This window comes from Dreissena polymorpha, chromosome 12 (genome assembly GCF_020536995.1).
Source record: "Dreissena polymorpha isolate Duluth1 chromosome 12, UMN_Dpol_1.0, whole genome shotgun sequence".
Classification (NCBI taxonomy): Eukaryota; Metazoa; Mollusca; class Bivalvia; order Myida; family Dreissenidae; genus Dreissena; species Dreissena polymorpha.
Genome location: NC_068366.1, coordinates 59411514 through 59431859, shown reverse-complemented (window position 1 = coordinate 59431859; position 20346 = coordinate 59411514). Strand labels below are relative to the sequence as shown.

The 20346-nt window shown below is 36.2% G+C and overlaps 2 protein-coding genes across 10 annotated transcripts in view; one reads left to right on the top strand and one right to left on the bottom strand.

The window, feature by feature from the left end:
* Positions 1-2996, top strand: part of LOC127852781 (radixin-like) — a 50935-nt gene extending 47939 nt beyond the window's left edge. For all 3 annotated transcript variants that reach the window (XM_052386741.1, XM_052386740.1, XM_052386742.1), the window contains exon 14: positions 79-2996. In XM_052386741.1, coding sequence (XP_052242701.1) covers positions 79-243 — 165 coding nt within the window. In that variant the 3' untranslated portion in view covers positions 244-2996. The remainder of the gene's footprint in view (positions 1-78) is intronic.
* Positions 2997-5711: 2715 nt separating this feature from the next.
* The window catches only part of LOC127852350 (protein PAT1 homolog 1-like), a 34411-nt gene continuing 19776 nt past the window's right edge, over positions 5712-20346 (bottom strand). For 5 of the 7 annotated variants that reach the window (XM_052386288.1, XM_052386294.1, XM_052386290.1 and 2 more), the window contains 9 exons: positions 19814-20108; positions 18984-19095; positions 16550-16719; positions 15066-15148; positions 14072-14219; positions 13061-13135; positions 10839-10979; positions 9792-9889; positions 5712-7964 (listed from right to left, as the gene is read on the bottom strand). In XM_052386288.1, coding sequence (XP_052242248.1) covers positions 7787-7964; positions 9792-9889; positions 10839-10979; positions 13061-13135; positions 14072-14219; positions 15066-15148; positions 16550-16719; positions 18984-19095; positions 19814-20108 — 1300 coding nt within the window. In that variant the 3' untranslated portion in view covers positions 5712-7786. The remainder of the gene's footprint in view (positions 7965-9791; positions 9890-10838; positions 10980-13060; positions 13136-14071; positions 14220-15065; positions 15149-16549; positions 16720-18983; positions 19096-19813; positions 20109-20346) is intronic. The other 2 variants (XM_052386289.1, XM_052386295.1) reach the window with 1 other exon arrangement.

The window sequence follows — 20346 nt, the reverse complement described above, 5'->3', positions numbered from 1 at the left end:
AGGATTGGAGAGTCCACTTGGCATAAATGGGTTAAAGTTTTAAGAAATGTAAAGTTTGCCCTGATCTGTTTACTTCAGGAGCTGGAGGCTGAGCTGCAGGAGAAGAAAGACGATTCAAAACAGACGCGCAACGACCAGCTGCACTTGGAGAATGTGAAGCAAGGCCGCGACAAGTACAAGACTCTCAAGCAGATACGCGCCGGAAACACGAAAAAACGTGTAGACGAATTCGAGTCCATGTAGACCATGTCAAAATCGCGGGACTATTGTACTATAAATTAGAATTATGTATCAAATTTATATCAGCATCTCACGCTTGTCAAATGATTTAATGTTTTTCAGCAGAAAACGATGCAACAGTGATGTTTGACAAGCCTGTCTGTTATTGATGTTATGTATGGTTTTCAAGGTGACCATGGTGCCAAGGCAATTGTTCATTGTTACAGAATAGAAAATGTTAAACATGCATTTATGATATCAAATTCCATTGGGCTCATTTTCAGTTTGCAGCACATTTTTGGTAGTATTACGCTAGCTTTAGTTAATAAATTGTTTCAGCTATTTAGTTTATATTCAAATCATTCTTCCATTACCATGTATGCAGAAGGAAAGGTTAAGAAATGGCTGGTTGGTTTCTTCAACTGAACTTTTTTTTACATTTACAATTAGAGAACAGTGGTTGTAAAGTCTACTATGGATAAAATGATAGCATTAAAGGCTTATTTACCTGATAAAATCACATTTTTTCTAGATTTTGTAATGTTTATTTGACCTTGTTGCACATTTGCATTGTTCATGTATGCTTTTATAACCAAGCAAAATACTGAATGAAGCAAAGGCACATCTTATAACTGAAGCTTTTGGGATGGTAGCTCTCGGTTGAATGCCTCATAGGTCAAACCGTGTTATATAAAAGCCTTATTAGTTGTGTTAGAACTTTAAATAATAAAGCACAGATTTGTTCAATTTATATATTTATATAATATGTTGTATACACGTCACGTAGACTGGATACTGTATGATTGGTTACAATGGAATGATAGAATTATTGATTTCCTCGCTGATTTCTTTATGTACCCAAGATGATGTGTAATCGCGTTGATGTACAAGAATGGTGTCTGTTAAAAAAGTTATGTTTTTTTAATGATCAAATATTTAATCTTGCAATAAATGTTTATTTAACTATTGTATATTTGAAATTTAAAACTTGCCATGTGATATCTATCGGAAATGAGTAGAAAAAAAATTGCAACAGAAAGTATGCAAACAAAATTGTTGCACGTGGAGATATTTTCCATGCATTAGGACCAGTATATTTGGTAAACGGTGTTAAATAGAGTGAAGTTCAAATGTAGATGTTAAATATTTGTAATTATTATTGAAATTGATCATGTGGCAAGGTTTATTTGATGAATTGGCAATCTTTTGATACATTGGTATTATATGGAATTAAGGCGTTAGACTGTGAACATGCTCATTTTCATTTAGTTTTAACTCTTCAGTTTGAATGTGTTCAGATAATTTTGATCATATTTGCAAATCAGACGGCTAGTTAAATAAAATTACACTAAAAAACAGGGAAAATTATTCTTGCACTTACCAATTGAATCCCATAGTGTCTGAATCTAACTTACACATATTCCTATTCCAGTGGGAGTCTATTAACCCTTTGCATGCTGGGAAATTCGTCGTCTGCTAAATTGTCGTCTGCTGAATTTCTTAAATTAGCATATTTTTTATTTTTTTTTAAAAGAATACTATCAGAATAGCAAACAGTTTGGATCCTGATGAGACGCCACATTCTGTGGCGTCTCATTTGGATCCAAACTGTTTGCAAAGGCCTTCAAAATTCGGTTCCAGCACTGAAAGAGTTAAATGCAACATTTTGTGTGTGGTTGTACATACATCATATGTCGATAACCTTTGATGTCATATATAGTGTGTAGTTGATGGCGTAATTTATATTATATGGAGTGTGATGTGTCGGTTTGTAGTTTTTTATGTTTTTGTTGGATTGTTACTGGGGAGTCGATAGCTGGTGCTATGGGGGGCAGTAACTCCCACCTGTCTGCTGGGTTTGAAAATGGGCAATATCTTTAAGATGGAGTGAGAATACTAAGAACTTCCATTGAGCCTCATTGTGTGAAAACTTGCCTTAATGCATGTGCGTAGGGTCGTCTCGGATTACTGAGAAACATCACTTTCTGCTTAAACTGGATTTTGGTTTTGAAAAGACTTCCTTCAAATGAAAATTTTTATAAGAATGTAAAGCGACTTCCCTAATTTGCGAAGACACTTTACACACATGTTTGATTATTTTTTTTTATAAGACTTGCAAAATGACCGAATTTTTTCATGAATAATAACCTAACAATAAACTTTGACCATGAGGCTGAATAGTTTTTGTGTAAAAAAACACAATTAAATGTGCATTAATCTGAACTAGATAAAGTGTCACTTTTTTTTAATTAAGAGTTAAATGAGTTTTGCGGACCTATTTTTGGGCTCAGCCGATGTCAACTTGAGTTTGGCCTTCATAGACTCTGGCAGGACTCCCCAAATGCAACATTTAAACAGAATATTGTATATTCACTAATGTCACCTGTATTCGCTCTATGTAGTCTTCTTTTGCGCTGGTAAAGAAATAAAAGTGTTTAAATGTTTCCTTATAAGTTTTTTTTGCTTATGAATGATTGACAGAATTTGGCATAGCAAGTGTTCATGCATTCCTATAGATATATTTTTGCAAAAAAACACATGTGATCCCTTGTTCTTGGCCAGTGCAGTCTTTTTAAGTTATTTCTTACATTTTCTTGCCACTTTATATATGTTAAAAATGTATCTTTTTCTCATCTTCAAACTTTCGAATGAACTTGCCCTATGACAAATGCACTGTCTCAATAAGTTAATGAGCTAGGGAGCGAGAGAAAATTCCTGTATGCAATCACAAACTTTCTGTTAAGAGCAAAACTAAAAAGATAAACCATTCCACAAAATATTTGTTTTTGTCTTTAATTTGTCCCGCCTTAAATTTTCACCAAACCATTTGTTGTCAGTTGTGAATTCCTCACATCTGGTTTGGTTACAAAATTCATCCCCCTTGGTGCAAAAAGGTACCATGTGACATTAAAATTAGAAGGCACATGGTACTTTTTTGCGCCAATCAGCCGAAATACCAGATTTACAATCACAGTAATGTTTAGTGACAAAAATGTAATGCAGTTGATAGTAATTAAGGAATTCAGATAAATAGTGGCTTGTAATATGAATAAAATAACTTTCCGTCATCAAAAGTTGTATGGATAAATCTAGTTGCGGACTTCAAAATATTTTGTGAATAACTCTAGTTGCTGATATTGAAAAAAAAAAATTTTTTTTTTTAAAAGAATGTTATTTACTGACATCAATGTTACATGAATAAGGCTACATGTTGTTGCTCACATAACTTTCATAAGAATGTTACTTGCTTACAGCAAATATTATGGAAAAATCCTTTTGCTGACATCAAATGATGTACTGTATGAATGATATTAGTTGCCAACATGAAGTTTCCTGTTTGTAGGTTGTAATAGACAGCGCATACATAAATTTTGTGTCAAGTTACTAAAGCAAATATCCGACTTGCTTCACACACATCAAATTCATAGTAAATTGTAGTTCCTCTCTTTAATATCTCTCAAAATAAATGCATAGGAATCATTTCAAAAACTGCATTGATAAATGAATACATACATATTCAATAATATGTGAATAAGTCAAATAGTGTAGTTTCAAACAAGCTTCAGGACAACTTACTAATTTGTGCATTAATTTTTGTATATTCACAGCTTACACCCAGTGAATATTGCTTATTACCGGTTTTTTAGTATAGGATACTGCACCTCTGTAAGCATAAACCATAATATTTTTACTCTGAACAATTATATATTTCCTAGCAGGTATTTAGTTTAAACCTGTCTTTTGACTATTTTCTTTTCTGGGCATCTTGGTGTGACTTTGGGTACACTGCATGTTTAGGTAATCAGAGGTTTGACCATTTGAAGGTGAACACAATTTCCATCGACACGAACACAAAGCCAGACTATTTGGTTGTATTCTTGTCACACACAGACAAATATCACGAAAACATATTTTCAGGCAAATAAAATTAGTTTTACCCTTTACCACTTAAGATACTGTTTTGACAAATGTGTAGTCCCTTAGTTATATTTAATTAAAGTCCTTTATTTTACGACTGCAACGATAAAACAACACATTACTCCATTTAACTAGTTTAATGAACCGATTCCAAAATATTTTGCCTCCCAATAAACATCACAAAAATGTAATAGAATGCACAAAGTATTTACTAACAGATCTCTTTAATATATTATACGAGTATAAAGTGGGATATAAAAGGCCGCAGTGAAAAAACAGCCGGTGGTAACCACGAGCCCAACGAAAGATCGGCTACTCACTCGTGGAAACCTGTTACTTTGAAAATATACCTACCGGAGGTGGATGAGCACACGATAAAATTACAAAACGTGAAGTAACACCGTTATAGTAGCAACACCGCGTACCCAAAATAAAAAATGCTATTGCTCATCCAGCGACCGAACTAGGAAGAACCATATACTTTGCTGGGCTAAACCTAGTTCTACCAATCGCTTGACCATTGGATCCACTTTTACATGATAATCGCCATGACACTTTTAATGACACACTAAAACTTTTACTTGATCACTACACTTGTGATCACACTTTTTTCGCACTTGCGGATTACATACTTAATCGGACATTGATCACTACACTTGTGATCACACTTTTGCGCACTTGCGATAACACTTACTTGATCACTACACTTGTGATCTTTTACATACTTAATCGGACATTGATCACTACACTTGTGATCACACTTTTTGCGCACTTTACTTGATCACTACACTTGTGATCCAATACTTTTACTTGTACCTTTTACATACTTAATCGGACATTGATCACTACACTTGTGATCACACTTTTTCCCACTTGCGATAATATACTTAATCGGACATTGATCACTACACTTGTGATCACACTTTTTCGCACTTGCGATAATACTTTTACTTGATCACTACACTTGTGATCACTTTTATCGCCACACTTGTGATAATATTGCTTGTACTTTTTTACAAACTTAATCGGACATTAAAATACAACTTATCGCTCAGCCAGCGATTTGACACCTACACGTTTTTTACCCTACGGTATTGCTACTATTTTTTATTTTGTTTAAGCTTTAACTTTAATAACTTGGAATTACCCTTACAAGGATGATAAACTACGCAAGTAGTCACAGAGTCCATTCAGATAAATGTATAAATGCGCATGCCCATCCGACCCCCGGCAAACAGAATTTTCCGCCACAATATATTTAATTAAAGTCCTTTATTACTAGATTTAAGTTTTTAAGGCTTCATTTACAACCCTTAGATACTGATGAGCATAAAACCTGAACAGACTGGGAGTTACTCGCAGGATGTTCTGGTTTTATACTGTTTGCACACAGCCATTTTCACTTTGCCTCTGAGTGGGAGAGGGTTAATATTAGAGGGTCATAAGGTTATTTTGTCCCAAAGATTTATAGCATACCAGACAATGGTATCTAGTGTTAATTATCTTCAAAGTACCTATTATTGGTCTTGTTAGACTATATATGACCTATGCACACAGTAACAACAACACAGACAACCGTATTATGCTAGAAGCCATAGATTTATTTGTCATCATTTAATAAGCTTTTGACATATCACAAAAAAAACGTACAAAATTACCATGATTGAAAAGGTAAACATGAATATTGCCTGTGTTTGCAGGTTTAACAACATTCCACCTTTTGGGCCTAACAAATTTCGCCCCACAGGCTGTCGGACAACAATTTAGGTATCAAATAATTCTACGACAAACATAAGATTTTACAAAAACTTAGCATATATACAATTTATTACAATAACCTACATGTAAACATCAGTTTTACAACTACAATCAATGTAAATGTTACAAATGCTTAATTATACAGAAATCATAGCTTAAAAAGAAAATCCCCGTAGTAATATAATATAAAAAAATCACTAAGACATTTTACCATAAAAATGTACCAAAGTGTTTACAATCTATGAACTTCACATTTAAGTTAAAAAAACTGCCAGTTTCAACTCACAAGAAGATTTAACACACCAAAAGAAAAGTGTATTGACGCATGTATTACCAGTAGTATCTTTAACGAATAAATGTATGAAAAAATCATTTTGCTAAACATAATTTGGAAATGTGTCAAAATTGCATGAATGCCCCCGCTTTATGTCCATGGACACTGAAACAAGTGTGTGACAGACCTAGTGTGAACACTTAACACAGCATTTAACTGTTGCTGCACATAAAGCGACTTTAACAATTGTGACATTGACCTTTAAGTGAGCACCATAGTAGGTGCATTCGCGTCGTCTTGCAATGATGAAAAGGTGCCAATGCAATAAAGAGAAATACAACTGACAGTCACATGATCATCTTTACACAATCTTCAAGTGTCCACTGTAACCTTTACTTGTTGAACGAATCAACTCATCTTTAACCTTCCAGCTAGTGACGTTGTTGCATGTGCACAATCTTGATATTATAATTAATTTTACCAATTTATTTCAAATTTATTCGAAATCCAATAATGCATAACAAATGTATGGGCCCTGCATGAACATAATTCCACTGTTCTCATATGAAGAAGTGTTTACTGCGATCACCTCGGAGACAGCTGCATTTTTTTTTCTTTTTCAACGCCACACTTTGTCTCGACATAATGATCATGTCTGCCAATTTATTTCCAAATCCCATAATGCATGACAAAGTTAAAAGCTGGACACAAACTATCCCACACCAAACATACACACACACAGATATGGGTAACACTGAATGTCCTTAAACCATTATCATAGCGGGGGCATCAAAATCAAACAGTGATAAGGTGAATACTATCAGACACAAAGCCCTTGTTAAGTGATGCTTATTTTAGGTAAATATGTGCAATTACTGTTAACATTTTATTGACAAACACAAACCTGGGATAACAATGACATCTGTGTGATACTAGGAGATGATAATAAAATATTCTATTTAAATAACAAAAGCATAAATATTTGTAAGTAAAGCTATGAAAATAACTGTAGGACAAGAGTTTAAATGTCACACATTTGACTAAATGAATATATGGAAGCAAACATTATAACACACACAAATTCTCTGTTAATACCTTCACCTCTAGACTGTGATAAGTTCTGCATTGAAAAATATCAATCACAATATGAATTAGTCTTGGGCAATTCATAATAACTGGTAATAACATATCACAAAGATAATGCCAAATATTGCTTCAATGAACTGCTGAATAAAAAATACATGAGAGAAATAAAAAATTAATTTATCAAATTGTACAAATTGTAATCATGCATATATATGCCCAGAGATTATAGATTTCTTTATTCACAGAATGAAAAGAACTTTTACCACTAAACCTTCTTGTGAAAATATTAACAGATGCATATTAACCAATACAATCCAGATCAGCCTCCAACTGCAAAAATATCTACTTTACTTATGCACAGAGTACCGAAAACAAAATTATTTCCTAAGGACCATTCCATCATTCTCATATTTGGGTAAAAGGCGAATGACTGCACAAAGATTTCTCCTTTGCTCTCTCTTTCAGGGTAAGCAGATCAGGGGAAATGCCAAAACTTTCAGTGCGTGAATCGCTCTCTGTGATGTGACATTCTCAAGACTGCCGAGGCTGAATGAAGACGTCGAGGTTATCTTCCACCACGGCGAGGAGTCGCTTGTTCAGCAGCCTGCCAAGGTGCTCCATGATGTCTGGGTGGGTCTGAAGGGGTGAGGCGATTGAGTCTGACGGGATAGTTGCTACGATGCTTGCAAAGTCATGCACGAACTCACACCTGCAGATGAATGGTAATTGCAACTTTCATGATGTTTATCTACAGTTATACACGTATACACATCACACAGTTTAACCATTTATATTTGTCAGAATAAAATATTGTGGTTCCTAAAAAATAACAATTTCATGGATATTTGTGGAATTCAAATATTACTTTTTCAAAATTGTCAAGAAATGTTATTTATTGCAATACACTGTTGATCACGCTTTACAGTGTACCTGTTCTAAATGATTGACTTTCCAATTTTGAATTAAGAAATAGACAAAACTAATGCAAAAACTGCATGTGGCTGTGGAAGACAAAATGGTGTCATTAAACAGTGGACATCCTGTAATGGAGATGCAATTACTAGGCTAAATGAAAAAAATATAGGATTGAACATACATTGTTATTGCATAAACAGCTAAATAGTACATTTCAAGTGTCTATCAACTACTGTGTGTTTTCTTGGAGCCTCAGTTTGGGGTGTAAGCAGATAAGAATGTCATACAAAAACAGGTAATATGGTAACAAGTTCTATGGAACAACCATCTGACGGACAGACCATTAGGTGTAAAGTACTATACCCTGCTTAAGGGAGACATAATGATTACGAATCCACAGCAACAATGGAACATTTTGTGCAAAGTGATTTATACATATTACCCAGTAAAGCCATATATATGACCTGTGCTCCGGGAAAGCTTTGCTCAATGCATATTGGTTAACCCTTTGCATGCTGGGAAATTTGTCGTCTGCTAAAATGTCGTCTGCAGAATTTCTAAAATTAGCATTTTCTTCGATTTTTTTCAAAGAATACTATCAGAATAGCAAACAGTTTGGATCCTGATGAGACGCCACGTTTTGTGGCGTCTCATCTGGATCCAAACTGTTTGCAAAGTCCTTCAAAATTCGGTTCCAGCACTGGAAGAGTTAAAAAAAGTGTGATCCCAGTTTAGCTTGTCCAGGTGCACAGGCCAATCAAGGATCACACTTTCCTCCTTAATGGAATTTTTCGATTAAAGGAAGTCTCTTCTAAAACAAAAATTCAGTCTAGGCAGCCTGTGTAGTCCATGATTAGCATGTGCGGACTGCACAGGCTAATCTGGGATGTTACTATGAATATGCATTTAGCCCCGTTTTCCCAGAGCTAGACTTGTATATATAACAAGACTACTCTAATTACTCTAAGTTTTTGGACACTCTTAACTTTTGGACAACCCTTTTTAATCCTAAATAATTAATTTTTGTGCCTCTAATTTTCGGACATACAGATTTGGGTCCATAATTAAAAACTTAATTTTCCAATAGTCGATTTTACAGTGCTATTTTACCAGATTTCTGCCCTGTTTTCGTCTATCTGGTGACCCTTCAATCATGTGTTTTTACAACTCAAATAAAGTCATAAAACCTGGCAGATGAATGCCTAAGGGCAAGGGACCATTATATTTGCGTTATTAGGTAACAGGTAATAAACAATGTTTTTTTCCAACAGTGTTAGAAATGATGTCGTATTAAGAAAGTAATAAGTTTAATGTTTTTATTTGTTATGTATAATTTCAGGAAAGTGATTGCAAAGATGTAAAGTTGTGTTAATTTCAAAGCAGAGAAAGAAGAGTACAACACAATAAAATTATTGAACATTGATTTATTGCTGTTATTTCAATATAATAATTGACAAACAAATATAACACACCTGTGACAAACAAATATAACATACCTGTCTCTAAAATTTTCGGACCTGTATTTTTTAAAATATTTTTCAAATCAAAATTTTCGGACATGAAAACAAAATTATTGTGTAATTATGGTACACAATGATTGTGACAACAGCACACCACGTACCATTCATTCTGCAGACTGCTGTCCAGGTCCACAGGAGAAGTGGAGCTGTAGATCTTCTCACCGCGATGTAGCAGTGTGCACAGAATGGAGCTGCCAAACTGAAACACCATCAAGTCTGTGTGTAAAACACGTGAGCCTCGCTCTGGGAAAACAGGGCTTAATGCATGTGCGTATAAGTGTCGTCCCAGATTAGCCTGTGCAGTCCACACAGGATAATCAGGGATGACACTTTCCACTTTAATTGTATTTTTCATTAAAAGAAAGTATCGTCTCAGTAAAAAAAGACCAGTTTATTCCGAGAGTGTCGTCCCTGATTAGCCTGTGATGACTGAACAAGCTTATCTGGGATGACTCTTTATGCACATGCATTATACCCTGTTTTGCTAGTGCATGGTTAATTTGTATTGAGTGCATTGATATTCTCTCTTTAAATGGTATTTTCAGAACAAGTAATTAAAGATGGGTTACAGGGAATGTTTCAATATATAGGAAGTACTCACTCCAGAGAAAACCCCAAGTATTTTAGTACCAAGTACATGTATGAAGCACCTCATACACTGCATAAGTATTTCAATCTTTTCCCAATAACCCACAGGCCTGAAACCTGATTTTACTAATAAGTTGATGGAATAAAAACAAAGTCTATTCTTTACCCAAAGTGTTCAATCTACTCCCCCTTGTTGATTCATTAAACAAGACAAACATCACTACATTCTCTTTGGAAAATGACAAACGCTCTTTTAATATAAACAATTTCCAGCTAAACATTTGAAATTCTAACTTTCTGGTTTCGAACAAAATAATAATATATCTATATATATATTAAAAATTCTCAATATTAATTTTATCTTTTATCCAGCTCTATAAAGTGAAGCTTAGCAATTATAATAATAAAAACACTTTCATTCTCAATTCTTAAAGTTTTTCTAAGCAAAAAACAACAACACTAATTTTCCGATTTCAGTCATTTTCAGACGCGATTTTTCCCAATTATGTTTGACCCCGCCACATTCCACTAAAAGGATTTTAAAAAACCCACTGACTTACCTTATTCTGTAGAGCCAGGGCGATAGGCTTGGTGGTTGATGGAGATTCTTCCTGCTGGATGTCCTCCGCAAACATGACAACGGTTGCTAGGTTACATGTCTCTATCACCTTTGCGCATGGTTCGAACAGCTCTTCCACATGCTGAGAGTGTTAAGAACGCATTGATATTTGTTACTGCCAGCAAACATTGATCGAAGACATTGTGTTGCATATTTACGAGAATCACCAGTATAATATTTCTCAGAACACTATTTGAGCCTGTCTCTGGGAAAACCAGGCATAAGGCATAGTCGAAAGGTATCGTCCCAGATTAGTCAGTGAGGTCTGCACATGCTAATCAGGGAGAGCACATTCTGCTTTTGTGGAATTTTGGTGAAAAGTGTTATGCCAGATTAGCCTGTGCTGACAGGATTATAAAAGGGTGAAGTAGGACATACAATTTTCATCATAATGCAAATTTGAGCCATTCAACTTACCTGTGAAAGTATGCATTATTAATAAATGTAATCAATGTAACACTGTAGGTTTAAAACAAAACAACAATGGCTAATAGCCTCCCACAAATTTGAAAGTCAGAACAGGCTATCAGCCCTATTTGCCAATAAACTTATGTTAAGTGAACTTAATCAGCACAAGTTTCTCTCCAAGCATAAGTTTTTTAATCGAATCTCCCCAAGATAATAAACTACTGATATAACCATAACAAATGCAACGCTGCAATTTAAATTAAGGGCTTCCTCTGGCTCAACATTTTCGTAAGCCTAATTATCAGTAGAACATTTAACAAATTCTTCTAACTTTGCATGTTTTTATGAAATTTATAAAGAACAAGAGTTGTGTTCGTCAGAAACACAATGCCCCCTACTGCGCCACTTTGAAATAAAATTTCTATTTATCATTTGGCAGGTATAGAATTCATCTCCCTTTAAAGCTTATTACTTCCCTTGGATTTTGTCAAATCCAACCGGGGGGGGGGGGGGGTCTGTAGACAGTCAAAAATGACCAAGACATCACTGACAACCAAGGCCTGTGGTTTATGAAAGAGATCATAGCCAGAGTTCATCATTTATCTATGGACATAAGTCCACAGGTAAGTAATGAACCCTACCATTCACAAATTAGAACAGGAAAGAAATGATAATTATATCATTTAAAAAAAAACTTTGACAAATCAATCATTTGAGTTATAAATAACCAAAATAAAAAAATTGTACAGTAAATGTGAATAGAACTTAAATTCTTGGTAAGGAAATATATAATCTGAGATTTATAATTATATTAATTACTTCCCTTGAAAATAATTGTCTCTAACAAATCTCTATTTTTAGTAGCAAATAATTAAAAGCCACTACCGTGACTGTAGATTCACCACTAAAAATGTGCAGCTCCATGAGATACACATGCAGGCCAAATATCAAGTTGCTATGTTCAATATTGAATAATTATCTCCTTTTAAAGCTTATTACTTCCCTTGGATTTGTATTTCTTACCTTAGACCTTGAAGGATGACCTTGACCTTTTACCACGATGTGTTTGTCAGAAACACAATGTCGCCTACTGCGCCGCTTTGATTTATTTAACAAAAATATGTAATTTGGCAGGTCAGATAATTATGTCCATTTAAAGCTTATTACTTTCCTTGGATTTGTTTTTTTTCGACCCCGTGACCTAGTTTTTGACCCAGCATGACCCATATTCGAACTATACCTAGATATTGTCTAGATACAACTTTTGACCAAGTTTCGTAAAGATCGGATTCAAACTATTTGAATTTGAGAGCGGACACGAAAAGTGTGACAGACTGACAGACAGACTTACAGAGGGACAGTGCGAAAACTATATACCCCCTTTTCGACGAAAGGGGGCATAAAATGCTGAATGCAATTTCTTTTAGCCAAATTCGCTTAGTTGATGCTATTGGCTAATTTGTTGTACGGCAGAGTAAGTCCAGAAATGATTTGAACCGCATTCTTGGAAAACTGGGCTTAATGCATGTGCAGAAAGTGTTATTCCATATAAGACTGTGCAGTCTGCATAGGATAATCAACAACAACACTTATGCCTAAATTTGAATTTTGCTAAGGCTGGACTTCCTTTAAACAAAAAATAGAACAAAAGCTAAAAGTGTTGTCCCTGATTAGCCTGTGCAGACCACACTTACTGTGCAATAAGCCCAGTTTTCCCAGAAAGTGGCTAAAATAAATCTCCATCAAGCCCAGTACCTCGTCTCCCTGGTCCTTCCTCATGAGCTGCTGAAGATTCTTGCAGACCAGTGACACAATACCCACAGACTGAACCTGTACAGGAACAAACAGCACGTATTAGAGAAAATGACCTTTATATCTAAATTACCCATGTCGCTTAATGACAAAGATAAGTCCCGGGATAAAACAGGGCCTTGACAGCCATCACTAAAACCTTCAATGACATATCAAACAGAAACTAATTTAACACTAAGTGTCACAGAAAACATGACCTTTGACCTAGTTACCCCAACTTTAACAGGGGTAATCTACTGTCCAAGGCCAATCCACATGGGAAGTATCAAGCCAATTGGTGAATCAGTTGTCAAGTTATTCATCGGAAATGATATCAAACTTAGTGTGACAGTGACCTTCGACCTTATGACCCCTATTTCATTAGGGGCCATCTACTGTCCGACGCCGATGCACATGAGAAGTATCAAGCTAATCGGTCCCTCCATTCACAAGTTATTGATCAGAAACAATTTTCACTCTTAGTGTGACAGTGACCTTTAACCTAGTGACTCAAATTTCAATCCGTTCACAAGTTATTGATCAGAAACAAACTGGTCTACTGACAGACACACATCCAGCAAAACAATATACCCCCTCTTCTTCAAAGGGGGTTCTTATTATTAGTAATCATTCAAGTTGGTGATCAACATTTAAGCTTCTCTGAAGTGCAACAATATGTCAATATGTTAATAATGTTTCAGAAGATCTATCTAAGAATATGAAGTCAATAGGCAAGAAAACCAATCCTTTCACACGATCTTGGCGTTTATATCTGTAACGCTAAAATGACAAAAGTACCCAGCTCCTGTTCAACAGTACTCGATAAACATTCAACGTACCTTATCAAGGTGAAATCGATCCACGAATTTTACGATAATGGGAAAGAAAAACCAATAGGCAATAATATCAAAACACTGACGTGATAATAGGAACCCAGCTCCTATTCCACATTAAAACCATTCACATTCCACACACCTTATCTAGAAGCGGCAGGGCGCGGCGCGTGAGTGATCTGCCCTTCCTGACGTTCATGTACTGCATGAAGGCTGCAGAGTTGCCGTCACACAGCAGGTAGTGGAACAGCAGGTCCACATAGTTAGATCTCTCCTCAAGCAACGGCTTCCTGTATGGAGTATGTGAGAGAGATTCTATCAGCCTTGTTTTGGGAACACTGGGCTTAATATATGTGGGCAAAGTGTCATCCCAGATTAGCCTGTGCAGTCGGCACAGGCTTGTCAGGAACGACACTTTCTGCCTTAACTTGCTTATGTGTGGCAAAGTATGTAGTAGAAATTTTATGTCTGACAAAAAGGGATTATTCGATATACAGAGACATCAAATTAGAATGGTTCTGACACTAAACTCAATTTTTGTTAAGAAGAGATTTCCTATTAATGAAAAATTCCATAAGAGGAAAGACACTTTGCGCACAAGCATAAAGTCCAGTTTTCCAAGATTGGGGCTCAAATAATGACAATTCTACTTTTTCACAAATGGTTTTATGGATTCAAGGGCATAAGGCCACACACAGGGATTTATTGCTTTCTTTAGCATGGCCTAATTTAGTCTTGTCCCAGAATAGAGCCCCTATAAAATAATGCAAATTGCTCCAAGTTTTAAGTTTACCATGAAAAATGTCTATCTCTTTCTAAAGGTCCACAGCTGCTTCATATAAAATGATCTACTTGTTTCACCAACACCAATACATACGCAGTTTCCTTCATATAAAATGATCTACTTGTTTCACCAACACCAATACATATGCAGTTTCCTCTATATAAAATGAGCTACTAGTTTCACCAACACCAATACATACGCAGTTTCCTTCATATAAAATGATCTACTTGTTTCACCAACACCAATACATACGCAGTTTCCTCCATATAAAATGATCAACTTGTTTCACCAACACCAATACATACGCAGTTTCCTCCATATAAAATGAGCAACTAGTTTCACCAACACATACGCATAAAAAACATACGCAGTGTCCTCTGGTAAAGCCAGAATCTTGGTCTCCAAATCCTCAATGATCAGAAGAATGTTGTAACCCTACAAAGGAAATACACTTCATATGAAAACAATAATGTATAAAACCCTTGTACATAGACAAATTGCTTTTGTTGAAGTCTCAAATACTGTGAAACCAATATGAGTAATCAAGTATGTTCGTGGATTTTCGTGGATTTACTCAAACACGAAATCAAATGTTGAACAAATGTTTACATATGACATGTATTATATATGACATTGTAAATATCCACAAATTGAAGATCCCAATTATAAGACCAATTCTAAGAATTCTCAAAATTTAATGTCAAACAAATATAATGAATTCACAGTACTTTAGAATTTTCATTAAATAAATTCCCTGAGAAATAATGATGCTGATATTCTGCTTAACCACTCCAATAAATAACGAATAAAACGACTGTTTTCTGTACAGTTTCCTGTGTTCCACAAGTAAGATGAAACGGCTCAGCCCTACGTTTGAAAATGTTTGATGATTTTGAGTTTCAAACAAGATATGTGTTTGTCAGAAACACTATGTCCCCTTCTGCGCCGCTTTGAAGCTATATATTTGACCTTTGACCTTGAAGGATGACCTTTACCTTTCACCACTCAAAATGTGCAGCTCCATGAGATACACATGCATACCAAATATGAAGTTGCTATCTTCAATATTGCAAAAGTTATGGCAAAATGTATAAGTTGAAGCAGACAAACAAACAAACAGACAAACCAACCAACCAACATTTAGACAGGGCAAAAACAATATGTCCCCCACTATAGTGGTGGGGGACATAAAAATCCAATAGGGCAAACATTTATTATTATACAACTGGCTAAGACAGCATTTAAGAGGGAAGTGGTTTAAATATTTTACCTACTTACAGTTTTTCTTTGGATTCCTGTAGGAAATATGCAAGCCTTCATCTGGGACAAAGGGGCTTAATGCATGTGCGTAAAGCATTTTCCCACAATAGGCTAATCAGGAACCACATTTTCTGCTTTTATGTCATTTTTCGTTTAAAAAAACTCTCTTCTTAGTGAAAATCCAGTTTAGGCAGAAAGTGTCGTCCCTCATCAAAATGTGGAATCTGGGATGACGCTTTGGGATGACACTTAACACAAATGCATTTAGCCCAGATTTCCCACATCAAGCCTCATATATTCATGCAGAAAGGTTAATGAGGGGTTAATGTTGACGTGCTATAAATGACTGAAATGCTCTCAAGACTAGTGAACCGCCCCAGGCGATCTAACCTAAAATAAGAAGTCACAGATTCAATACCCACTGCCGGAGTTTTCTTTAGATCTCCTCCCGTCCCCCCAAAAAATACACACACAAATATAACTGGTTTTACCCAGAAAATGTCCTCGAGAGTATTTAAATAAGTCATAGCCTTTCAATTCAACTGAGTTTTTTTAAAGGCACTAAGCTAAACCCACCTTCTCAATGTCCATGAGGAGCTGCCTGGACTTGCGCAGTTCCTTCCCTACGTTGGACTTGCTCTTGCCTCCGCCCTGCTCGGACATGCTCTTGGCCAGCAGGTCTATGATCTGTCGAGGATTGTGCACGCTGGACGTTGTAAGGCGACCAAGGGACCCTTCAAACTGGGCTGGTATGGGAGAAGTTGGAAATTGTGTACTTGATATGAGCCTTGCTCTGGGATAATAGGCTGACTGCATGTATGTAAAATGTTGTCCAAGATTAGCCTGTGCAGTCCTCACACGCTAATCTGGGACCACACTACACACCTGATTAGCCTGTGACAACTGCACAGACTAATCTGATACAACACTACACACGTGCATTAAGCCCCATTTCCCCACAGCAGGGTTTTTATATAAATACGAGAACATAAACACAAATTAACACAACCATACTTGGATTCCTCAAAGACTGGTTAAAAGAGCACAAAGGCATGAAACACTGATGATATTTTAAATAAAATAGTAGATTGGCAAAATAATTTCTTGAAACAAAGTGTCCTTTCATGCCAAATATAATCAAGCATTTTCAAGAACATTATTAACGAAGCAATTGTCAACAACAATGCCATTCAGAAAAGTGTATAACTGTTAATTATGGAACATATCAGCACAGAGTTCGATTCGCACATGCGTACTCTTTTGTCAAAACATCGCAGTCTACACACTGCTGATAATATTTTCACAACAACCAACATTAAATCCAGTCTTGACAGGATTTTCTGTTCAATCAGTATACAATACATTATCTGTTTCAAAAATGAACAAACCAAAAGAGCTGAACATCGCTACAAAGTTTACCTTTGAAAATGTGTACACCTACGTTAATTTTTGCGCTCTGTTAATCAGGACAAAGGATTGACACAAAATGAGCTAGAATTGAGACTAGATTTTGTAAACAACTCGTTTGCAATAAAATTGGAAAGCATGTTTCAGTTTACAAAAACAATTATGTGCATTGAATAATACCACAAAACGAAAAGTATAAATTATGTTATTAAACCTTCATTTAGACTATAAATGCAGCATTTGTTGTTTCATATGATAAAAAACATGTACAACTTTTTAAAATTGGGAACTGTGTTTCATATAACATATTGCATGAAATCTAAATTAAAACTCACTTGTTGATCAGTCATTGAAAAAGACTATTAATAGTGCACTATGAGTGCACACAATCTGGTGATATACATGTATTAAGTCGAAATACCCATTCTGCTTGGACGACTATTTCATCAAATCTTTAAATAGTAACATATGCAAAAATTCATTTGATACAATAGAAAAATAGTGAAGGTTTGTGTTTATGAACTCTTGAGCTCTTTTATAGTCAATATTTACCAGAATTTGCTTTTAAAAATGGAACTTGGGAATATATGAGATTATCAGGTAATTGAGAGAGAAGGGAAAAGTTTTAAGTATGCGGTATTAGATAGTCAAGTTTATACAAAGGTATTTGGGATAGAACAAGTCATGCCTTATACCCCCTAAAATATGGCACCTGGTTAGTAAGCCATGTGTTATGTACCTGGGTAGTAAGCCATGTGTTATGTACCTGGGTAGTAAGCCCAGAGTTATGTACCTGGGTAGTAAGCCATGTGTTATGTACCTGGTTTGTAAGCCATGTGTTATGTACCTGGGTAGTAAGCCATGTGTTATGTACCTGGGTAGTAAGCCATGTGTTATGTACCTGGTTTGTAAGCCATGTGTTATGTACCTGGGTAGTAAGCCATGTGTTATGTACCTGGGTAGTAAGCCATGTGTTATGTACCTGGTTTGTAAACCATGTGTTATGTACCTGGGTAGTAAGCCATGTGTTATGTACCTGGGTAGTAAGCCATGTGTTATGTACCTGGGTAGTAAGCCATGTGTTATGTACCTGGGTAGTAAGCCATGTGTTATGTACCTGGGTAGTAAGCCATGTGTTATGTACCTGGTTTGTAAGCCATGTGTTATGTACCTGGGTAGTAAGCCATGTGTTATGTACCTGGGTAGTAAGCCATGTGTTATGTACCTGGGTAGTAAGTCATGTGTTATGTACCTGGATAGTAAGCCATGTGTTATGTACCTGGTTTGTAAGCCATGTGTTATGTACCTGGATAGTAAGCCATGTGTTATGTACCTGGTTTGTAAGCCATGTGTTATGTACCTGGGTAGTAAGCCATGTGTTTTGTACCTGGGTAGTAAGCCATGTGTTATGTACCTGGGTAGTAAGCCATGTGTTATGTACCTGGGTAGTAAGCCATGTGTTATGTACCTGGGTAGTAAGCCATGTGTTATGTACCTGGGTAGTAAGCCATGTGTTATGTACCTGGGTAGTAAGCCATGTGTCATGTACCTGGGTAGTAAGCCATGTGTTATGTACCTGGGTAGTAAGCCATTTGTTATGTACCTGGTTTGTAAGCCTTATGCTCCATGCGAGCCAGCGCGGGTATAACCAGTCTGGGGTCACGACCTTCCCCGTCAACTCCCTGCTCACGGGCCTTCTTGCGCAGGCACCAGGCCTGACAGGGGAAAATAGGTGTAAATGGGTTGTTTTACCAGATAAATTAAAAATTCCAGCAAATTATACACATCAAGCCCAGTTTTAACATATGTTATTGTTTATAATAAATTTAATCTTATTTTGTTCCTTCACTAATACTTACAACTAAACCAGCTTTCTATATATTCATTCAAGTAATTACGCAAAGTATACTGTATCTTGATTTTACAGTCAGACACATTGATGCTATCATATCTCAGGAAATAATTCTACAGTCTTTTCATGGTGGCCATAATTACACTCCAAATAAGTGTCTGAACATATATATACACACTATGACAGGACCAAAAATGTATGCCTCGATTGACTTTATTTAACTTCTACACAATTTCTTTTTATCATGCTGATTCCATTTCCTTACGTATTTCATTTTCCCCAAAAATACCACAAACAATTGGGCAGTGCTCTGTGAAAAAGGGATTTAATGCATAACTTAATGCACATGCAAAAAAAAACTTTTCACAGAGCACAACTCATGATATTTTTCCCCAAAACAAAAAGGGCTCATGGAAGCATTTCCTAACAGTAAAAGAAACCCTGGCCCACCATCATCATCCATGATGATGCAGCTAACGAACCTCAGACAGCGTACATAAGGTATAGTAGAAGTCGTCCACGACTCAGACAATGTACATACAGTATTATTAAGTCGTCCACAACTCAGACGATGTACATACGGTATAGTAGAAGTCGTCCACGAGGGGGTTGTCCGTCTGCAGCTGGAGCAGCTGTATTTTGATGATCCACTCCTTGTCCCGCTGCGTCATCAGTCCGTCGTAAGGGTCTGAGCCCTTGCTGTCACGCTTCTGCAGTCCCGGGGAATGCTCCGTGCGGGCCTCGTGCTTCTGGTTGTACGGGTACCGGTAGTAGCGGTGCTCCCGATGACCGCCGCCGGACGGGTGATCACCACGCCCCGTAAACTTCTCCTTGTTGTTGTTGTTAAAGTACTGGCCTTTCATGTGTGGCGAGGATCTGAAACATTTGGCAATTAATAAAATATATGAACCTCACCCTGGGAAAACAGGGCTTAATGCTTGTGCATTAAGTATCATCCACATGCTAATAAGGGCCGCCACTTTTTGATTTTATGGAATTTTTGCTTGAAGAAAGTATCAACTTGGCGAAAATCTAGTTTAAACTGAAACTTTATGCACATGAATTAAACCCTGGTTATATACTTTAATATTATGTATAAATTGGTTTGTTGCAA